This window comes from Netta rufina (genome assembly GCF_964035555.1).
Source record: "Netta rufina genome assembly, chromosome: 6".
Taxonomy (NCBI): Eukaryota; Metazoa; Chordata; class Aves; order Anseriformes; family Anatidae; genus Netta; species Netta rufina.
In genome coordinates this window covers 39,934,643-39,955,138 of record NC_140129.1, presented here as the reverse complement: position 1 = coordinate 39,955,138, position 20,496 = coordinate 39,934,643, and the positions used below count along the sequence as shown (strand labels likewise).

General features: G+C 37.6%; 1 protein-coding gene across 1 annotated transcript in view; it reads left to right on the top strand.

Moving 5' to 3' along the window:
• CCDC148 (coiled-coil domain containing 148) overlaps positions 1–20,496 on the top strand; it is a gene marked incomplete at both ends in the record, with an annotated part of 51,291 nt that overhangs the window by 29,497 nt on the left and 1,298 nt on the right. The window contains 3 exons of the mRNA XM_084288623.1: positions 7,554–7,694; positions 14,051–14,169; positions 18,458–18,575. Of these exons, the coding sequence (XP_084144749.1) occupies positions 7,554–7,694; positions 14,051–14,169; positions 18,458–18,575 (378 nt within the window). The remainder of the gene's footprint in view (positions 1–7,553; positions 7,695–14,050; positions 14,170–18,457; positions 18,576–20,496) is intronic.

The following is a 20,496-nucleotide window of genomic DNA, read 5'->3' as shown; positions in this document are numbered from 1 at the left end:
AATCGGGAATCCTCGTGTAGAATTTGAATTCTAGCTGCTTGTTTTATCTGTAGCAGTGCAGCCTGCCAGAATACTGATCTGGAGCTCTGTGTAGCCATTCTGAGTCACCTTTCCTTCCAGTCATTCTGTGGCCTTTTGGTTTGTACTGTATTTTTGCTTCAGTTTTCAAAGGATGGTTTTATTTCTTGCATGACCTTCACTGTACAGACCCTCTTTACACCCATCAGTTGTCCTCTGTTCCTGTTTGTCTAGCTCCAGGTAGTTTAGCCGCTGGAAGGAGCTTGGTGCCAAGTTCCTTGGTATCATCCAAGGCAACTTAACCTGCTTCTAATGTAAGCCAATGTTTCTTGAAGGAGAAGACCTTACATGGTGTAACATTAGCTTGTGTTAACATAGTGGGAATTCTTAAGGAAAATCTTCCCAAAGTTTTGTCATTAAAAGATATATCTGTAGTATTAAGTACATGGTAAATATGTTATTACTATTCATGCTTTAGAGTGAAAGAACTAATAAATTATTTTTAGTGGCTTGTAGTGTACTTTACATTATTGTAATATGCAATATAGAAATAATGAACTGAAAATAGAAACATATGTATTTTCTTCAGTGCAGCAATTTAATAATTCACTTGGCAAGAGCTCCGCTAATAATATATGAACTGTGAAATGTACTTGAAATGCTGGTTGTAATTAAAAACCTTCAAAACTTAACATTGGCAGTACTTTTATTGCTAATATGCAAGTTTCTTTTTGAAACAGGCAATAGGGGATCCAATTTTTAGTGTATTTTTAGCATTAGTTTAACCAATAGGATTTTTTGGTATTTAAACAGAACATTTACTGTTGATACAGTAAACTCTACCATTCTGATTTTGTACTAGTAGGAATGAAAGAATGCAATCAAGAACAAAAAAAATTTTTTTGTGCATTCTGTGGTCCAAAATTACTACCTTAGGGAATCAGAATTATTGTTCAGGATTGTTTTTGTTCTTCTGTTCTACATGATGTTACCTCTGGAGGAAAAAACAGATGAATACAGTGGGTTTTCTTGACAAGAATATGTTGTAGGAACCCTGGAAATTGAACGTCAGGTAGTCACTTTTAAACAGCAAAAATATTAAAATTGTGGAAACGCATGCCACTGAGATTCCTCAAATACTATGCTATGCCTCACTGCCTGCCCTTTGATGCTGTTTGGCAGCAGCGCCCAGAGGCTCTCAGATAGGATTGGGTTCCCACAGTGCAATGTGTTCTACAAACACACAGTGAAGTATAATTTGCAAGGTAAATACAGATGCAGATTTGGTTTCTGTAGGAGGCAGTCCACCATATCCTTTGTTGTCATAAGTGGAAGTAGTCTAGCTCCTTATTTTTCAAGCTGTGACAATATGAACAGGGGAATCTTTTCATTGTGGCCTGTGCCATCTTCCATGGGTGATTGTCCCCAAAATGTTCCCTTCACAGGCAGTCTGGCCCACAAAATAAGGTGAGGCTGTGGGACTAGAACTAATCTCTAGCAGAAGGATCATGTTCAAACGTGGTTTAAAAATTGAAATACTTTGACATTGAACTCAGTTGTTCGATACCTAATTTTTTGGAATTTCTTACATAACAAAACATTAATTTATCTCAGCTCTGTTAAGAATGCTTTATCCTAAATTATTTTAATGCTTCATGTGGGGAATACATGGCATAGTGCCAACCTACTGAATAACATTTTATAAATATTTTGCAAATCGCCTTTTTCTGCTGTTACCAGCTTTTCCTTTTTTGTTGAAATAGCTAATCAGTTGTTAAAGGAGGTGACTCCTCTTTCACCTTACTGAAAAGGCATGGATTGGATGAATGTGGGATGGGGCAGTGATGATGTAAAGTAACATCACATGCTGCCTCCAGAAAAGAGTAAATGGGTCTTGTGGGGAAGTACAGTATAATGAAACTTTCCTTCCTTCTGTCATTCTTATTACCCACTTCCTTGATCTGCAGTGGGCACATGCATTGAAAAATATTAACTAGATTAGATAAAAATGGAAAGCAGATTATACCCACTAAGTGAATGGGTTTATTTAGTAGTGATTTAAGGCAGTGTAGGTAAATAGCAATGTCGAAAGCAGTGGAGATATGAGCTGAATTATTGGTATAGGGTGGTATATTAGTTTTGCCTGAGAAAACTTTTTACATCCTTAATGTTCTGTTAGCTAAGGGAAGTTGTATATTTGATGCTTGGTTATGCTCGCTTGTTTGTATGAAACCAGCTGAAAATCTACATTATGCCCTAATACTGATTTCTATCGTGAATCAGAAGTCATTAACAGAAGAGCTATGTGCATAGAAGTAGGGAGAGGTTATGGCTTGTCGTGAGACACAACATATGTGACATGGAAATAACTGCTAACCAAAATGAATGAACAAGGAAGCCTGAGCTGTGTCTAGACTAGTTTTAGTATCTCTACTGTTAGAGGCTTTCCTTTAATCAGTTGTCTTTGTGACAGACTGTTGGTACAACTCTAGTCTCGGCACCTATTTACAAATCAGAAGTTCCCCTGAAGTTTCAGTTAACTTAAAGCAAGATCAGTTTAATGGGCTCACCATGCTAACTAATGGCTGAAATCAAATAACTAAAAAAGATCTCTGGTTAGTAGATAACTAATATCTGGAGAAGATCAGTAAAACATCGAGAGGATTCTCAGATCTGGAGAAAACTGAAACTGCAGCGTGTCTTGAGCCTGCTTATATTGGCACTTACTGCATTATTGTAGAGACCTTAAGAGGAATGTGAAGCAGGATGTTGGAGAATGTAAGCTTGAAGCATTTTTTGTTAGATGACTTGACTCTGTTAGTTCATTTTAGTTCAGGATATCTCAAATTGTGATGTTATTACCAAAGTTTAAATTTCCTTTCAATTCCTCAGCTGTTTATTTTAGCTCCAGTCTAAGTAGCATTCTAGCAGATTTCATTTGTTTTGTTGTTAGCTTTAAAAGCTTTGTGAATATATTTTTGTATCTGTTTTGAAAGTGATGTGGAAATTACTGTATGCTCTTTCACATTCATTTTCAGAACATTTCTGCTTAAGTTTATTAGTGTAGTAACAAAAACACTTTACCATTTTATTTTAGATTCTTATGCTGCTAAAATGCATGAGCAGACTGCTGTCAAAATTGCTAAACAAAAATTTCCATTTAGACAAAGACCTTGCTTGGAGCACAGGTTTCACAGTGTGTGGGAGGTTTCATTCAGATATTGCAGCTAAGCTCCAGAAAATGGGGTCTTATGAAAATTGACAGCTTCCCTCTAAAAGTCTCTTAGATGGTTGTCTCGTGTAACTAATTCTGTTTCTATCACTGTTCCATACTTCTGTTTAGATGGATGGTTTGAAATTTTAATTAGCTCTTTTCATTAACTGTGGTACAAGTTCTTCTGGACTGTTCTCTTGAAAGTACTTCCCATAGTACTTTGCTTCAGAATATTGTACTGCTATGGATTTCTTTGCCTACTGAATAGTTTTCATATTCATGTGTAGCTTAGAAATTCTGTAATCAGTTTGTCATTCCCTCTGCGTGATTTAGACCCCAAACCCACTGGCTTCCTCCGTGGGATCCATCTGGTAAACAAAAAATGCTATATAAGAGAGGTTTAGGTCATTTATCCATTTTTCATTTTTACCATGCTGAGCAATTTGTTTAGACGTCATCTAGGGCTGAATTTGTTATTAGTCGGAACTGTAGAAAACCCTGCAATAAATGTCTGATTAAGTCTTACTCCTAGTACGTGGCCATTCCTTCCCTTCTGCTGTTCTCTTCAGAGCTTAGACGTCACTCTCCCAAGAAAGTGTGTTGGATTGCCTTACCTGCTTCCTTTCCTGCTTTTTTGGTACTGTCCCTACTCTGAGCTACACCACAATAATCTTTGCTTTTCATATTCCTCAACAAAATACACTTTTGTTATGCTAAACATAGCTAAACACGTGATCCTTTTGCATGCCACTTAGTTCAGAGGGACTAGCATAAATCTTAGAGCATCCACTTGTCTATTTCATGTTTCAACCTTTGAACAAACTTAGGAAATAATGGACTCATGACAGGAGAGAAAGACTTGAGTCTTTCAGAACTGAATGTGGAACTGGTGCTGGAAAGTAATGTAAAGACTGAACTACAGAGAAATTGTGTTCCTCTTAAAACAGGGCAATTCTCTAATGTTAAAGAAAAGACAGTGGGCAACAGAGAAGACATTCCCAAGTGAATGTTTTTAACATGGAAAGAGTGGTTTCAAGTGGAAGAGTTACGGTGTCAAGGGATGAGAAGACGGTGGTTCAAACAAGTCTAAAAATGAGGATGCTCATTTAGTTTTTGTGGTGGCTGGATACAGATCCTTGAATCAAAAAGAGTTTTGTTCTTTCTTTCCTACTGGAGCAACTGCAGTGGGGTGATTGGAGTATTTCTCATATGAGGAGATGCTGAGAGAGCTGGGACTGTTCAGCCTGGAGAAGAGGATATTCAGAGGGGATCTTATCCATGTATCTCATCCACCTGAAGGGAGGGTGCGAAGAGTGTGGAGCCAGGCTCTTCTCAATGGTGCCTGTTTCCAGGACAAGAGGCAAAAGGCACAAACCAGAACACCTGAAGATACATCCATCTGAACAGAGTAAAACACTTTTCTGCTGAGAGGGGGTGGTTGAACACTGGTGCAGGTTTCCAGAGAAACTGTGTAGTCTCAGTCTTTGGAGATGCTCAAACACTGACTCAGTATGGTTGTGGGCAGCCTGCTGTAGCTGACCCTGCTTGAGCGGGGAGGTGGGATGGATGGTTTGGAGAGGTTCCTTCCAATATCAGCTAATCTGGTTTTTATTTTTTTTTTCTGTAACCTGGAATAATTTTAACTTTAGGCATGGTTTCATATTTCTTTATGCGGAATAAAGAATTAGGATGTGGGAGATCCACTTTCAGCTGAGGGCTCACAGTATTTGTGATATGGCAGTCTTTATTAATAAAGTAATTTTAAATAATTTGGAAACCATTTGGAACACACTACTTGAACTCATTAATGTATTTGGGATGACAAAAAGTGCAGTATTGCTGGAGGGTGGGGTAGGGTGTTGACACTATATACAACTAAGGAAAAATTTTTGCCCAGTACTTTTTTCAAAGCCTGTTTTGAGGAAGTTTAGGTAGATGATTCATATGCAGTATATAGTCAATTAGGATCAGTCATATTTAGTTCTGGTTTATAGAAAAAATATTTAATCAGATGCTTAGAGCTATTTATATTACAGTACTTATGTCTAAGGGCCATTTATGTTAATACAGCATTTCTCATTAATGGAGACTTATGGGGGGGGGAAGTGCTCTGTGTGTCTTACAAGTGTCCGGTGTGCTCCCCAGATCTTAGAGAAATTTAACATTTTTTTTTCTCTGACAGGCTAAAGGACTATTTTTTAAGATCTGGCTTTTCTCTTTAATTTTACCACCACCAAAGAAGCTCTACTAAGTATGTCTTTCATTAACTTTTTTTTTTTTTTTTTTTTTTTTTTTTTTTTTTTTACTTATATACCCAAGATACAAGATTCTGCTAAGATAGCACTTTCAAAATTCTGAGGAGAAAGATTACTTATGAAGAATAACATCTGTGCTAAGGAATACAGCAGTAATATTTTAATTTTTTCTTTCTTTAGCGTACAATTCTGAATTCCAGTTCAAAATAATTTTGTAAGAATAGCTTAAAAAAATGTTTCTATGCTGACTGCATATGTTAGTACACACTCTCAAGAGTATCTGAAAATACGCAGGTTTCCCCATGTGTGTTTCATGCCCAAGCTGGTCCATGCACTTCATGAGTGATCTGAGAGTGGCTGGGCAGATGTGCAGCACGGCATGCCTTCGCTCCTGTGGAGCAGGCATGAGACCATTATACCCCTCATCACCCAGGGTGAGGTACCAGGGATACTAGATACTTGCACAGTTTGAAAGCTGACCAAAGGTGAAGGCTCTTTCCCCAGGATCTGTTGCCTTCTGCAGCGTTCTGGTTGGAAGCTAAGTGCTGCCATGGAAATGCTGGAGTTGAAGGATGTGAATGGGCTCTGGTCTCTTAGGGCTGGTCTTCAGTCATACAAGTTGTCTGTAAACATATCTGTGCATGCTTGGGAAAGCTAACGTGTAATAATGTGTCCTGCTGTATTGTCTTCATGTTTTTCATTTGGATCCTTGCCTCTGTGACAGGCAGGTCCAGGGAAGCGTGAGGCAGGTGGGCTCTTCCAAACTGAACAGCTCAGTGTCTGTCACCAGGCTGCAAGGACATCACCCCCAGAATTTTATTCCCACAATACATGCTACCAACTAGGTGATGACAACTGTGCAAATGAGGTTTTACTTTTTAGAGAATGCCAAGTTCTGGACACAAGGGATTTTGAGACAGATGCTTGGATATACCAGAACAGAGTTGCAATCAAGGGGTAGACTTTCTAGTCAGACATTAAGACCACTCATAAGCGTACAGAGCAAAGTGTAAAAAGGAAACAGTGATCAGCAAGAGACAGCTCTGTGAACTCTTCCTATTGTGCTGGCTAGAGAAAGCGAGCTTTATTTGCTCCTAACAGTGATGGTCACATGGAGCAACCTTTCCAAGGGGTCTTTCAGCACGTAGCTATTCAACTGAGCAAATGGATGGAAAAGTTGCAGGGCTGGAGATGGAAATGACGGGTAGTCTTTGAGCAGTTTGCTCTTTTTTAGTCCTGAAGCTGATCTGTTAGCTTGTTCCTCAGTTCTCTTCCTCTCAAACAGCTACTTTACACCCACAGTGTTAATACTTGTACTGAATCCACATTTCCATCCTTTTTTTCTGGTTTGCTGTTTTTATGATTGATTTCACTTTTCCCTGTTTGATGCATGATAAAGTACCTGTACTGCAGTGAGCAAATAACGCACTTACCGTAGCCACCCCAACTCCAAGGATAATTACAGAGGCTCAGGTGATAATTTGTCAGTTCTCAAACTGCAGCAGCTTAATCATGATTGCGTGTCCGTAATTTAAGTTAGAGATTGGCAATGACCTGATTAGCTGCATTTTGCTTTGAAAAATAGTAACTGTGTTCCCATTCAGTTTGTACTGGCAGTACCTGTCAGTAGAAGATAGTAACATCTACATTGGGAAACAGAAATACAGGATACCATACCACTCTTAGTGGCCATAGTGGCATAGATTCTAGATCTCTTCTTTTAAAGAAAATGACAGGTTCATCAAGAAATTAACATATTATTGAAAGTCCAAGTGCTAAAAGGGAATTTAAGATCTGATCTTAACTGAGATTCTTTTAGCAATTTTACTTAATCTCTTTGTATATGGTTTTATTGCATAATACACCAGTCAACTGTGAATTATATATTAATATATGGAAAGATAGTGCTAACTAAATGGTTCTGTATTGCTCATAAAATTGCAAATTTTGGTTTAGAAATTGATCACATGGGTTTCCGTAGCAGTCTCAGTTTTGCAGGATCACAATATTGCACAAATTCTACTGCACAACTGTCTAAACATAGTCTCATCAACCTTTTCTTTCAGATTCTACAATGGAGAGCGCAACAGGAGGAGGCAGCTAAACTAGAAGCTGCTATAGCTGCTAGAAGAAAAGAAAAGGAAGATGAGAAAGAAAGGCTACGGAAAGAACAGGAAATGATCCGCAGAGCTCAGGAGAAGGAAAAAGTAGGATAAACTTTAAAGCATTTTTGCATTTGCTAATACGTACCACTGCCTTTAAAATCTTTGCCTGATCTAACTACTGTGTATTCTTGTAATGTATTTAGTATTAGCGTAGAGATTAGCAAATGGTTTGAGGAGTCTTGCTTCTGTCCATTTCAGCTTAAAGCTTGCCTGTACTTGCACATCTGTTACTTTATGTTCCCCCCCCCCCAAAAAAAAAGAAGCACACACAGGGACAGTGTTTGTGACTATCTCGATGTTGCAAAAAACGAAGCGCAGAGGCTAACTCTGACAGATCTGTGCTTTTTAGTAGTGTGGCAAGGACTATGAAAGCTTCCAATGCTGCAGTTAAGTATGCTGCAATGCAGTAAATGAGCCTTACAGTATGTTGTCTGCAAGATACCGCACTGCACTTTGCAGCACAAGGACCTTAAAAGTGAGCCTGAAGTACAATGATAGTATTAACCACTTCACGATACCAGACGTCTATATAGCATTATTCTAAGTACTTACATGGTGACTGCTTGGGAAACGACGTTGATGCAAAAGTCTAAACTTTGTCTTAGCAGAAAATCAAAAATCCACTATAGTGAATATAAGGCTTTAAGAAAATCAGATTGTCACTTACATATCTCTGTTGACCTTTTTATTTTAAGGATATGGCACAAATTCAGGAGTTTTTAGTATTAAAATTGTACCCCTTTTTCTAATTATTTTTACACTTAAATCTGGCTTGCTTAGAGTTCACCTATGGAATAGCTAAGACTGCAAAATTATTTCTGGAAAAAAATAAGTAGGAGAATATTATGGATTTATTTATTTATTTATTTTAATGCTGATGAGTGAATAGTGTAATGGGACTACTCAGTGCTGGCATGGTTGCAAGAAGAGGAGTTGCTAAAAACTGTGTCCTCATAATATGCCAGTTAAAAGCAGAGTCAAGAAAAGGCTAAACTGTTCCAAGTAGGGTACTTTCATGATGCATGTTTAAGGCTTTAGTGACGTTAGTTTATGTCACACTGCAGAAAGCCTGGGCAAAGAGAGGAAAATGAAAGCTTCATATATATTACCATGTTTTCTCTTTAGACTGCCTTCTCGTCTTTATTTACTTGCCATGTTTCTGTGTAACATGTCTTAATATGAGCAAATGTTTACTGATGGGACTAAAACATGGGCAATTAGACTCCCTAGAAACTGATGGATTCTCATTTCAGTAGATTTATCTATTGCTGTGATAGGTTTTGTTGTTGTTGCTTGTCTTTCCTGCAAGGACTATCTATTTTTACAGCAATTTGCTTGAGTTGTTACTAAAACAATTTACTTTACAATGCTTACTAAAAGCAGAAAAGAAATTATAGCAGACCAGAATAAATGACTTGCAGGCTGCTGAAAATGACTACCTTAGCAGAAAAAAAAAAAACAAAAAAAAAAAACAAAAACAAAAACAAAGAAAAAATCTACACTTCTAGGCATTTCCCTATCTATTTTTATAGCACTTGAATATCTTTCCCATGCTTTGTGCAAATAAGCATGTCTTCATGCCCTGTCAAACAGGTCAAGAGCAGAAGCTCATGTTGCTTATTGCTTTCCTGATAGTAGTTTTGTATAACCATCGAATTTGGTTGTATCAACAGTTCTGCAAAAGAAACACCTGAATTAAAATGATACCTGGAGAAAAGAATCTGAAGCTGCTGAAGCTTTCTTGTCTCCAGGTAGACTCATTAATTCTCATTGTTGCAAGTCTCCAGGGCTGAAATTTGAAAAGATGCTTAACTTGTAATCGATTTTATTTGATTTGTAAGTCCATTGTTCTTGGTCATTACTACATTCCCATTTTATGTTTATCCAGTTTCTCTTCTAACTGAAGGAGTTTCTGCTTATGTTGGTTACCTGATCTTACTCCTTTTCCACAATTCATCTTAAAGACTAAATACACACAAATTACAACTAATTGCCCACAAGTTGGTTTAAAAGGATGATTTTCTCTTTTCCTTCAAAATACACAGAATGCTGACTTTTCGTAGGAATAAAATATTAAGATTAGAAGGGGCCTCAAGAGGTCTCTAGTCCAACCTCCTGCACAAAGCAGGGTTAGCTGTGAGTTCTGACCAAGTAACTCATGTCTTTATCCTTATTTTAATTTGTTTTATTTATCCCCAAGCTTATTCTATTTTTCCTTATTATTTAAGCATGTGTGTTGTATTACAAAATTGTATTGCATATATGACCTTTTCACATTGACATGTTTCCTTGTAATTGTTCTTGATTAAGATGTTGTCACTGTTCTTAGATTCTGGATTTAAAGTAATAAGATAAGCAAAAACCAGAAGTTATGAGAACTTCCACATTTGTTGTCTGCATTCATGTTCCATGTAAGAGTTTTTAGGGTGAGATGTCTTTGACATCTCAAATACCGTATTTTGACTGGTATTTGATGGATAATGTGTAAGTTGTCTCAGTTGGAGGGTATGATTGCGAGCTTTTGTGGTTTCACCACCAGCACTTGGATGTGAAGTTACAGAGAGAGAGGCAGCCCATATTTGATGACAGCTTTCTTCTTAGGTTGTGAGAAACTTTGCTGCTACTTTTTGTTGCAGCTTGTTCTGTTTATTTGTCTTTACTCGGGCAATGTTTCTGGTGGAAGGTAGCTCTAAAACAAGGCAGGGAAAAGGATTTGTGAGGCTGTGTTGACCTGACCACCAGCAATGTTAATTTTATGTGTAAATATTTTAGTTGTGTAAATTTTTGAATTTTCTCTTGCCTGTGTACAATGTCTATATGGAAAAGTCCTTTGCCTATGCACAGATGGAACAGCAGCTGTTTGAGGTCAGTAGTCATATGTTTCGTTTGAGTGTATTACATCTTAGATCCTTAAAAAGGGCTGCTAACATAATACTGTGGCTGCTTCTCTAATGAGTGTTCTGTGACAGCAAAAGGAATATGTAAAATATCCATGACCAGTGTGAAACATGCTCACGCTCTGCCTACTTCATAATGTAGACAGGGTATGTTGGTGTGTCAAATACTTCCAAACCTGAGAATGAGTAAAATGGCAATAAATCGTAAATACAAATGCTATGTTTGCCCTATTAGATTGCGGATCAGATTTTTTTTTTCTATGTATTTAAGTCCTGAATGCAGAAATATCTGTTGGTCTCTATTTAGAGATTATGAGAAAGCCTTCAGACAATGTGGAATACAAAACAGTAACAATTGCAAAAGAGAGTGTTTTATTCAATAAATATAAGTATTCCAAATAGTATTTAATAGCCATGTTCCAACTTCCAACTGAAATCTCCAGGAGAGGTTTAAATTCAGTATAGTTCAGTAGATGATACATAAGTTATTTCTATTGCCATTTTATGCAATTCTTTTCCTATGTGAGATGATCCCTTGAGGAAATTTCATTTTAAGTAGATATCTGTATTATAAATGCAGAGGATATGGAGGTGAGATAAGGTCTCAGGCTTTTGCAGCCTTTCTAAAGGAATTTTATGTATCTAATTTTAAAATCAACAGATTATTAAGGTATAATTTTAATTAAGCCTATAATTAACATTTTCTTAGTTTATTAAAATTTCTGATTTTCTTAAATATTTGCATGCTTTACAAAATTTCTATTCTCTATCTTTCCAGCTATACTTCAGATTTTAGAAACACGATGCTGTTTTTGTCAGTGAATTATATATGATAGTATTTTGAAACAATTCCAGTTTTCTTACTAAAATCATACTTCTTTCATCATAAAAAATTCTTTCCAAAAATGGTCTTTTTTTTGTGTGTGTGTGTGTGTGTGTGTGTAAATTTTGTAGTTTTTCTTTCTTCTATTTGTTGTAGCACATGCCAAGAAGCCTGCTTGGTCAAGGAGCCGAGGGGTTTCTCAGTCAGCGCAGAGGTGGTATGACGCACCATGCCATTTGCACCAAGCTGTGATATGAGCTGTGCCCCCAGCACTGGGGTTTGCAGTAAACAGCTGAGGTCTCACGCTGGTGCCTGCAGCCTGTTCTGCGTGCTGAGAAGTGGAGAGGGGGGCGGCACGGGCACCAGCCTCAAGCCCACCCAATCCCTCTGTTCTGTGTCCAGCAGTGCACATAATAATAGAGGAAACGTGATAATTTCCCTCCTGCCCAGTTATTTGCCCTGTCTGTGGCTATGCCACCTGATGGTGATGTGCTTTGTCAATTTAGGAGTCCAGGGGCTTGCTTTCCAGGTATCTGCCTGGTCTCTCCTGAAACACCTGTGAGCTTTCTGCGTCCATCAGCAAGGAGCTCCACCAGTCGTCCACGCACTGCCTGTAGAACTCTTTTATTTGCTCTGTGTCTGGCTCTTGCTCGTTTCATCTGAAGCCTCTGACTTCTCATGCTGGAAGAGACAGAGTTGATCCCCATCCAGCGTCTTCATCATACTTGTGAATTTGTAGGCTTCTTTTCATATTCCCTGTAAGCTGTCTCTTTTCCATCTGAAAAGCCACATCCCATTCCACCAGTGCCTGTATGAAAATAACTTCAAGCACAATGAACCTTTGATCGTTACTGTTTCTCTTCTCTGTCCATATGAAAATGTGCCTTTCTGAGATGATGGAGTCAGAACAACACAGTTATATATATATTTTTCTGCTACTTTTTGAAGTAATTCTGGGCACTAGCCAGGCCTGGTTTGCTTTGCAGTGGCTGCTGATGTGTGACAGGAGGGGGTGGAGGTCCCCCCGCAGGGCGCTCGAGCGCTGAGGCAGCCAGGGCTCTTTGTACTCTCCCCCATGCAGGGGCCTTGCTTGGCCTTTGCAGAGGTCGCTACGTGCAGTCACCAGCTTTGGTAAATGCAACTGCTTGTAACTGAGAGCGTTGCTTGATAACAGCCACGGGCACTCATCTGCATGTAGCATGCTTAGGAACTTTTGCTGTGCTTTGGCTCGGTGAGCAGCATAGAAGTATTCTCTTAGAGCAGGGGAATTTGGAGGTCTGTGCTTCTGCCAAGGTCTGAGGTGAGAGAGGCTCACCTCTGTGACAGGGACAGATAACCTCTTCTAGTAAATATAGCTGAAAAATGAAGGGGATAGAGTATGTCTTTACTACTGTCGCTGCTGATGTTGTATCATGTTACAGATACTGTGCTTCACCTCTAACTGAATACTTACTTCGAGCAGGATCCTGCTAGCAGTGCAGCTATGGCAGTTGAGAGACTCGGTGAAGATTAATAGTAATAATTACAGTAGGAGCGAAGTAAGTACACTTGTATTCCAGGGATGTTACCCAGAGAGGAGTGGTGTGCTCAGTGCCGAGCATGCTGTCTGGGTTAGATGACCTCCCGAGATCCCTACAAACCCTGAGTTGCACAGCTCCAGCATTGTTGCCAGTACCTGAGCAGGTCCATCTAACGCTAGCTTAGGAACACAGTGTTGGAGTCATGCTACTGAATTTCAGCAGAATTCAAATGTTGTTGAAAATTGTACAAAAAACCCTCTGAACCCAGCACTTCAAAGATGAGAAGGTTATTCTTGTTCCTGTGTCTAAAAACTGTTCTAGCAGCTTTCCAAGCTGGTCGGTGGTTTGCGATGTTAGCTCAAGTCATCATTCAGAACTCTGGGAAGTGTGCTACTGCAGCCGTGTTTTTAAGGTAGCATTTGTAACATACGTCACAGCGAGTCGGTAATCGTAAGTTTGCTGCAAATTCCACCAGCTGTCTTTGAAGAACTGCACTGGTTTTAGGAATCCTGTGGGATTTATTCAAGAGAAGAATTCATCGTTTCGCTTGAGTGATACTTCAAATCTTGATTCCTCTTTTTACATCCAAAACCCCTTCTCTTTACAGATAAGCTTCCCTCCTCTGATTTTTATTTTATTTTATTTTATTTTCCTCTTGCTGAGGCCTTTCCTTCTCACCCAGCTTTGGAAAAGCTGCATACTTACATTCATAGGCTTCCTTCTGTTCCTCAGGAAGCTCTCCACCTCAGCCAAAACGAACGGGACTAGCACGGGTACAGCTCTTTGAGCTAACCTGGGGCATTTTATTTTAACTCAGGCAACATTCACTTCTTCAAGCAATGTAGTTAAAGATTTTGATGCCATAGTAGGAGGGAAAGGAACAAATGAAAGTGGTAGCCGCTTCAATTTGCAGAACTGAAAGCAGTGGTCAAACAAAAGTATCCATGGCCCAATTTTACTGTATTTGTTGTGGGGAATCCATACTCTCTTTTTATTCTATCTTTTGTTAGCACAGCCTATTCTGAAGTACAAATTTCATTCAAAAAAAAAATCATATTGGGTTTCCTTTAACTCAGTACTTTTCTAACTTTATTTGATATCACTACCTTGGCTTAGAAATGATTCTTATTTTGTTTACTGTATTTGTTCAATCTCCAGGTCAAAAAGTACTGGGCTGAGAAACAGCTCAAGTGGCAAGAACAGGAAGAGAAAGATCTACAACGTATGAAGGGATTAAGAAAATTAATGGCTAAACAAGCAATTAAAGACAGAGAACGGTAAAAGAAATTAAATATGAATATAGTATCAATAGGAGCTTCTTACCATATAATTTGTCTTAATCTCCTAACCTTCTAAATTAAAACACATTGAAAGAAGTGATATGTTTCTTCCTGTTTGGCAGTTACCCCAGTCTATATACAGGGATTGTATCATGGTTCTATCCTGGAAGCAATTTATTTGTTAGTTTGAATTAATTCAAATAGCCTCAAATATAAATTTTATTCTTTTAGAGGGTCTTAAACTATGCCCTCAAATTTTGAGACAATCAAATCATTACTCTCTTTCGAGTATTTAGACCCTAGACTTAGTAAATGTTGTTGCCTCTTACTCACATTAGCACTCCTCAGTTATTGATATGGTATTTAATACTGTACTGGAAAAAGTATTTCCATAGAACTGTTTGGTTTCTTCCTCTCAAACAACCTTCATTTAGGATTTTAATGAATGCCAATGAGAAAATTTTCATGATGGCTTCTGCAGACTTTAGAACCAGTATGTTTCAAAGGGTGAAATTAAAATGCAGACATGCATTAGTTGTAGCTACTGTTCACTCATTTGGTGAACAGGCTGAACCTGTTCACATTTGAATCCTTGCCAAGCAGTCTGCAGAATATGGCCTTTAATGACCTGCTGAAGAAGTACCATAAAAAGACCTTTGTACGTAGTCCGATTATAAGTGCTCTCATATCGTAAGTTTGTCCTTTTTACAGAAAGAGCCCCACCAGACTGCATGGAGAAATGTAATTAAAATAGGGATAAAGTTCCATTGGTATTAGAAGACTAAACTTGGTCTTAATTATTTGCTGGGAAACACTACTTTGATCTTTTGTTGTGATGTCTTGCTGACAGCTGAGTTTAAATATACATGTCCTTATGCTACAAGTAGACATGTACCTATACCTTTCCTTAAACATACCTGCATGATCATAGCTAGTAGCAAAGGAAACACACATACTTGAATTACTGATTTTTCAGCAGAACTGATTAGGAGAAAATGACCTTTTTTTAAACTTGTGTACTGTACTATGTTACACAGTTGAGGAATATTATTTTCTTACTCTAATAAACACATCAGAATAAAATATAAGGAATTGGCATAGTTCATTGAGGAGAGCAGGAAGGAAATAATCATATCTTCAGGCTATTAAAAATCAAAAATCAGTAAGTACTTAGCATTATGTTTCCATAAATTGGCATACTGTACAAAATAAAACAGTCAAAGAGAAATGCTCTCTTTTAATAATTTAGTGCTTTTCATCTTCAAAGCCTTCACAAACATTAATCAAAGAAGAACAGAGATGTTTCTGTTACTAGGTACTGTACGGCCACTAGTATGGTATAAGGCATGTATTGTACAGAACTAAGGTATACACGATGGCATGATGATTTCACAGTGCAGAATTGCAGTTCCGTAGAAACTAATTGTAATTTTTACATGTTTAACCTGTTCCAGACCACAAATCATTTTCAGATCTTTGCAGAGCTGATTGTAAAAGATGGGACAGGCTAATACAGCAATTCTTATCTGATACATTTTGTGGCTTTTCAGGGAAAGGAAAAGGTTTTTAGATGCATGAGCTAACCAACTATTCCAAGGACAAGATGTAGCCGGGATAATCATGTAGAATTTCTAATATGTGCAATCAAATATTAAAAAAAGTTCAGCCCTCATCCTGACTTGCTTCTACATTTAATTTTAAATTAAGTAATCAGGTTTATAAAATTAAAGAAAAAAAAACAACAACAACAAAAAAAACAGTCACTGTGCTGAGTCCTAGCCCTGAATTCATGGAGCAGAGCTAAGAGAGCTAAGAGGAAAGCATTGCTATTTGTAGGAATTTTCTTACTAGCCATGAGTAATGGAGCACTGGCAGCTGTTTGCTGTGCTGCTCTGTTAGTCACACGCAGGGGGTGAAGGTGCTCATTTTTTACTGCATCTCTCCTTTACTTTGTGCTGTTTGCTGCGGTTCCCTCCGGAGAATGCTGGCAGACAGACAGCCTTTCTTCTATTGCCTTTTGGGGTTTTCCCATTTCAGAAGCATGGATCTCAGGAAACCCCCGATGTGCTCCCTCTCTCTCTGTTCAGTGCTCCATGGTGAAGGGCCATGGAACCTAAAGAATCCAGAAAATCGTTGGAGAACTGGATGTTTAAGACCATTCAGAAGATCAGGCAAATTAGATGCTGTTTGTGGAGCCGGTGCTTACAGCAGCTTTGCCACAAGCTTTCCTTACATTTAAGAATTTCTTTAGAGCTCAGATACGAGTTGGGCCGTGTACCTTGACACAACCACAGCTCTCTGACTTGGGTTGCAGCATAAATTAGCAAAGGATCTATCCCATCAGTTTTTGTCATGGGAACTTGAGGCTACTTCTGAAAACTTCACGTGGGTATGTAAAGCACTGCACATCCCAGATGCTGGGAGCCTTGGCAGCATCGTGCATCAGTCCAGCCTCCTGCAGGTAGAAACACGAACAAATAGATCTTCCTAGCCTTAGTGCTGTAACCTAACCACTGGATAATGCTTTCTGCTTGTTATCAGGTATTTATTCAATCGACAACAGGGAACAGGGTAAGTTGTGATACAGACCAAAAATGCTATCTGTATTATGACCCATTTTTAAAGTTCCAGCTAAAGCTTTCATAATAAAAACGTTTCATATTGAATATTTTTCCTATCGAATATTTATGAGACAGTGTCTTACAGCATAATTTTAATGAAATTGTGCTTATCAAAAATTACATAAGTGTATGCCCATAATACTTCAAAAGGTAGTTTTACCAAACCTAATCAGTTAAGCCCATTTTTCAGCCGATGATTTATTAAAATTGTTACTTACAGTGGTACTTAAAGTCAAAATTGTGTATTAATTTTTTTTTTAAGCTTTCTATAAAATTAGTTGTACTTAATTTTACAGAGCAACAAGATGGTAGGTCCTCTCTCTGCCTTCGTCTGCCTGTTATTTAACTTGTTAATCATTTGCTATCGCTTATACATATTTATACTGGGTATGGAAACACTATAAACTATTTCCATTTGGCTTTAGTAAAGTTTTATGCTCCTGCATGTATGAAAACTCCTACAGAAGAGATGCAGTATTTGAAATTAGACCTCAGTGAGACCCCTTCAGTTTTCTTTCTTGGTAATTTATAGAAGTTCTCAAGTTGTTGAATTTCATATTTGATAATCCTGGAGTATTTTAAAACACTCATATAGTAGTCAGCTCAAGAACAGAGAAAGATTTTCAATATAATACATTTTTTTTTTTTTGGGGGTAGGGGGAAGTATTTCTGCTTTTTATTACATTTTCTTTGTATGAAAACCAGCTTAAGCCTTCTCCCTGGAATGACATTACCGGTGAAGATTACTGTTGTAAACGTTCATCTGACTAAACTACAATGTCTACACTGATAACCAGAAAGCCTCTCTTGGGCATTGTCAGGCAGCTTTTTTCCATTCTCTTAGGACAAACTTGTTCATAGCAAAAATTACGTACTCCTTTGAACTCCTGAAAATTTTGAGAATTATAAAAATACACTAGTTTTACTGTAGTTGAAGCAGCTTTTTCTTCTCCAGTTCTCTATAGGCAAATTGTAATTTGAAGGGGGAAGGAAGGATAACTCTGTATGCAGAGTGTGGCAGTGGCAATTCCTGCGGAAGGACTAACAGTGATATGGCAAAGAATATCCTTACAGCTTCGTAAGAAACAGAGTTTGGCAGTGGGCTGAGAACTAATAGGAAATATGGTCACAGCAGTATTATCAAGGCAATAAAAACCTATTGCAAAAAGTTGATTAGCAAAAATAATGTAATAGGTAAAGTTTCAAATTTATTTATGCTAACCTTCATTTTTTCTTTTTAAGGAAGTTTCTAATTCTTAAGTTTTCTTGCTTCTTCCAGTAACAAGATTGGGAGCAACTTGTTTCTTTTAATGGAAAGGGTTATAGGAAAGAGTTGTGCTGCCATACACAGATGTCAGAACATTTCTTCTTGGCAAAGAAAATGGAAAAAAATGAGTAATAGTGCTATAAGCTTGCTAGAGAAAAGCTAGGCTTCAGAAATGAAGTCTGAAAGGTTAGCCAACTTCTAAAATAAATAAATAAAATTGTATCTCTCTATATATAAATGAAAAAGCATTCTTTGCATTTTGCAGGTGTTTTTGATGAACCATCTTATTTTTTAAGTGGACATAAAGAACGTCAGGATAATTTTCAAATTGAAAGTAACAATTTTGAAATGAAAATTGACCATGTGTTTTTCCATTTGTATACATGCTGTTTTACAGGGTAATGTTTAGACAAGCATTGCTAGACAAGCGGTTCCTGGAGAAAAAGGAACAAGCCCTTCAAGAAGCACATGAAGAAGAAGAAAAAGAGAAATGCCTTGAAGCACTCCGACAAAAGGTGTTTATATTATATATATAGTATTTTCATACACAGTAAATATACAAACACATACTGTCATATTGAAGATTTAAAAAAAATAGTCACAAGCAAATAAATGAAGTTAAAATGCCCTTTAAGTTTGCCATTAGTTCTGTCATGTGTGCTTTGTAACTGACAACTGGAACATTAAGATGTTATATCAACAGCTTCTACAGTGTAATTTGTTGTAGATATGTCTTCTATCTTTTTTTAAAAAATCATAAGTCTGCCTTGAGTCTCAGGCAAGGTTTATGAGTAATTAAAATTAAATGAAATTTAAATGAAAAGCTATGAAACTTTTACACCTTATCTTGAAAAGAACAAAAGGACATCCCAGAAAATTCTTGCTAACATTTGCTATAGTAAATGTACAAAGTTACTTTTTTTCTCATTCTGACTTTGAAGAAGTAATGTTTCCTTCATATATATTTTTGTATCTTATCTCTTTGGTTTTTACTTCAAAAATTAAAAGGAAAAATCCAGAGTTCAAATTCTTTGCACTCCAGGATGTGCAGCCAAAGGAAAATAGGGGAAGGAGAGAAGGTGCTCTTTAAACCCTTCTGATTTTGGATAATTTAATCAGAATTAATACAGCAGTTCTCCAACCTGGACTACCTGTACTTAAAAATACAGTGGTGCAGCCATGACCTTCAGCATGTCCTTTGGCTTTAGGTTTAACCATCTCAGTGTGCCAGTGAAATTTTTCCTCAGTCCCTTGTGGACTGTTTGTGGCCTTTTAAGTGCTTTCACTTCAGCGTTATGGAGTACAAATTCAAGAAGAAAGAAAAAGATAATAGAGTTCAAATACTGCAAGCTGTCTTCTGTGGGAGCACAACAGGAAGCCAGAGGGACCATTAGTTCAGTCATTTTTTAAACTGTTAAGTTCAAATTAATTTCCAGTCAGTAATACATTAAGAATCTGTCCAATTATATATTTTGTCGTATTAACTATGATTTTAGTTTGTCAGTGCATTCTTTTAAAGAACTCTTTAATGTCTTTTCTAAGTTACTGGTTGAATTGCATTGCCTTTTACAACGTATTTTATCAGAGGCTGATTGAGAGTCATGATCTGAACTGACTGACCCAATTCTCTTACCAAATTAGAAAATGCTTCTAGAATTGCCTTTGACCAGGATGGAAGACTTCCTGCTTCATTATTTTTCCAATCAATATTTATTCTTTGTGTTTCACACTGACGAAATACTTCTTCATAAAATATCCCCTTTGTCATATGTGGAAAAAAATAATTAAGATCTCCAGTGAAATCATAAAGTTTATATATTCACAGGATAAACATGAAGATGACATTTTATTAAAAAGAGAGGTAGAAAAAATAATTATAGATTATTTTAAATATTTTTTCTTGTTTTAGCCATTCATTTTGCTGTCCTGACTGATTATTTTGCTCATGCATCTTTCTGTATTTTCCAAAGTAGTTTTAGCCTGTATCTGACTATATTAACACAAAGCTGCCATTCAGCTTTCAAGGTTATTTTCAGTTTTTAAGGACTGACAATTGGCATTCATAAGTATGCAGGTTACTGTGTGTTCAGCCTGCCCACATAACAGGCAATTCTCCACATTATAACATTTCTGTACTTGCCAGGCGTGCCCACTGCTATATTAAGTGCAGCCAATTAAATTGTCTCCACTGGGAAGCTGGAAAAAATCTCCCTGAGTATCAGTCTCTGTCAAAGTGGGTTTCCTACCATGTCCAGCGTGCAGGCTGAGAAAGTTTTACTGTGTTCACGAGTTGGATCTTTCCCTCTTGTTCCATATTGTTACAGTACTTTCTTAGAGATCACTGACAGCACATGGCTTGGGGGGTGCTCTGCTGTTAGCAGGCGTCCAGAGAGCCCCTGAGCTGCTCTGGTGGACATTGGCCCTCACAGATGTTGA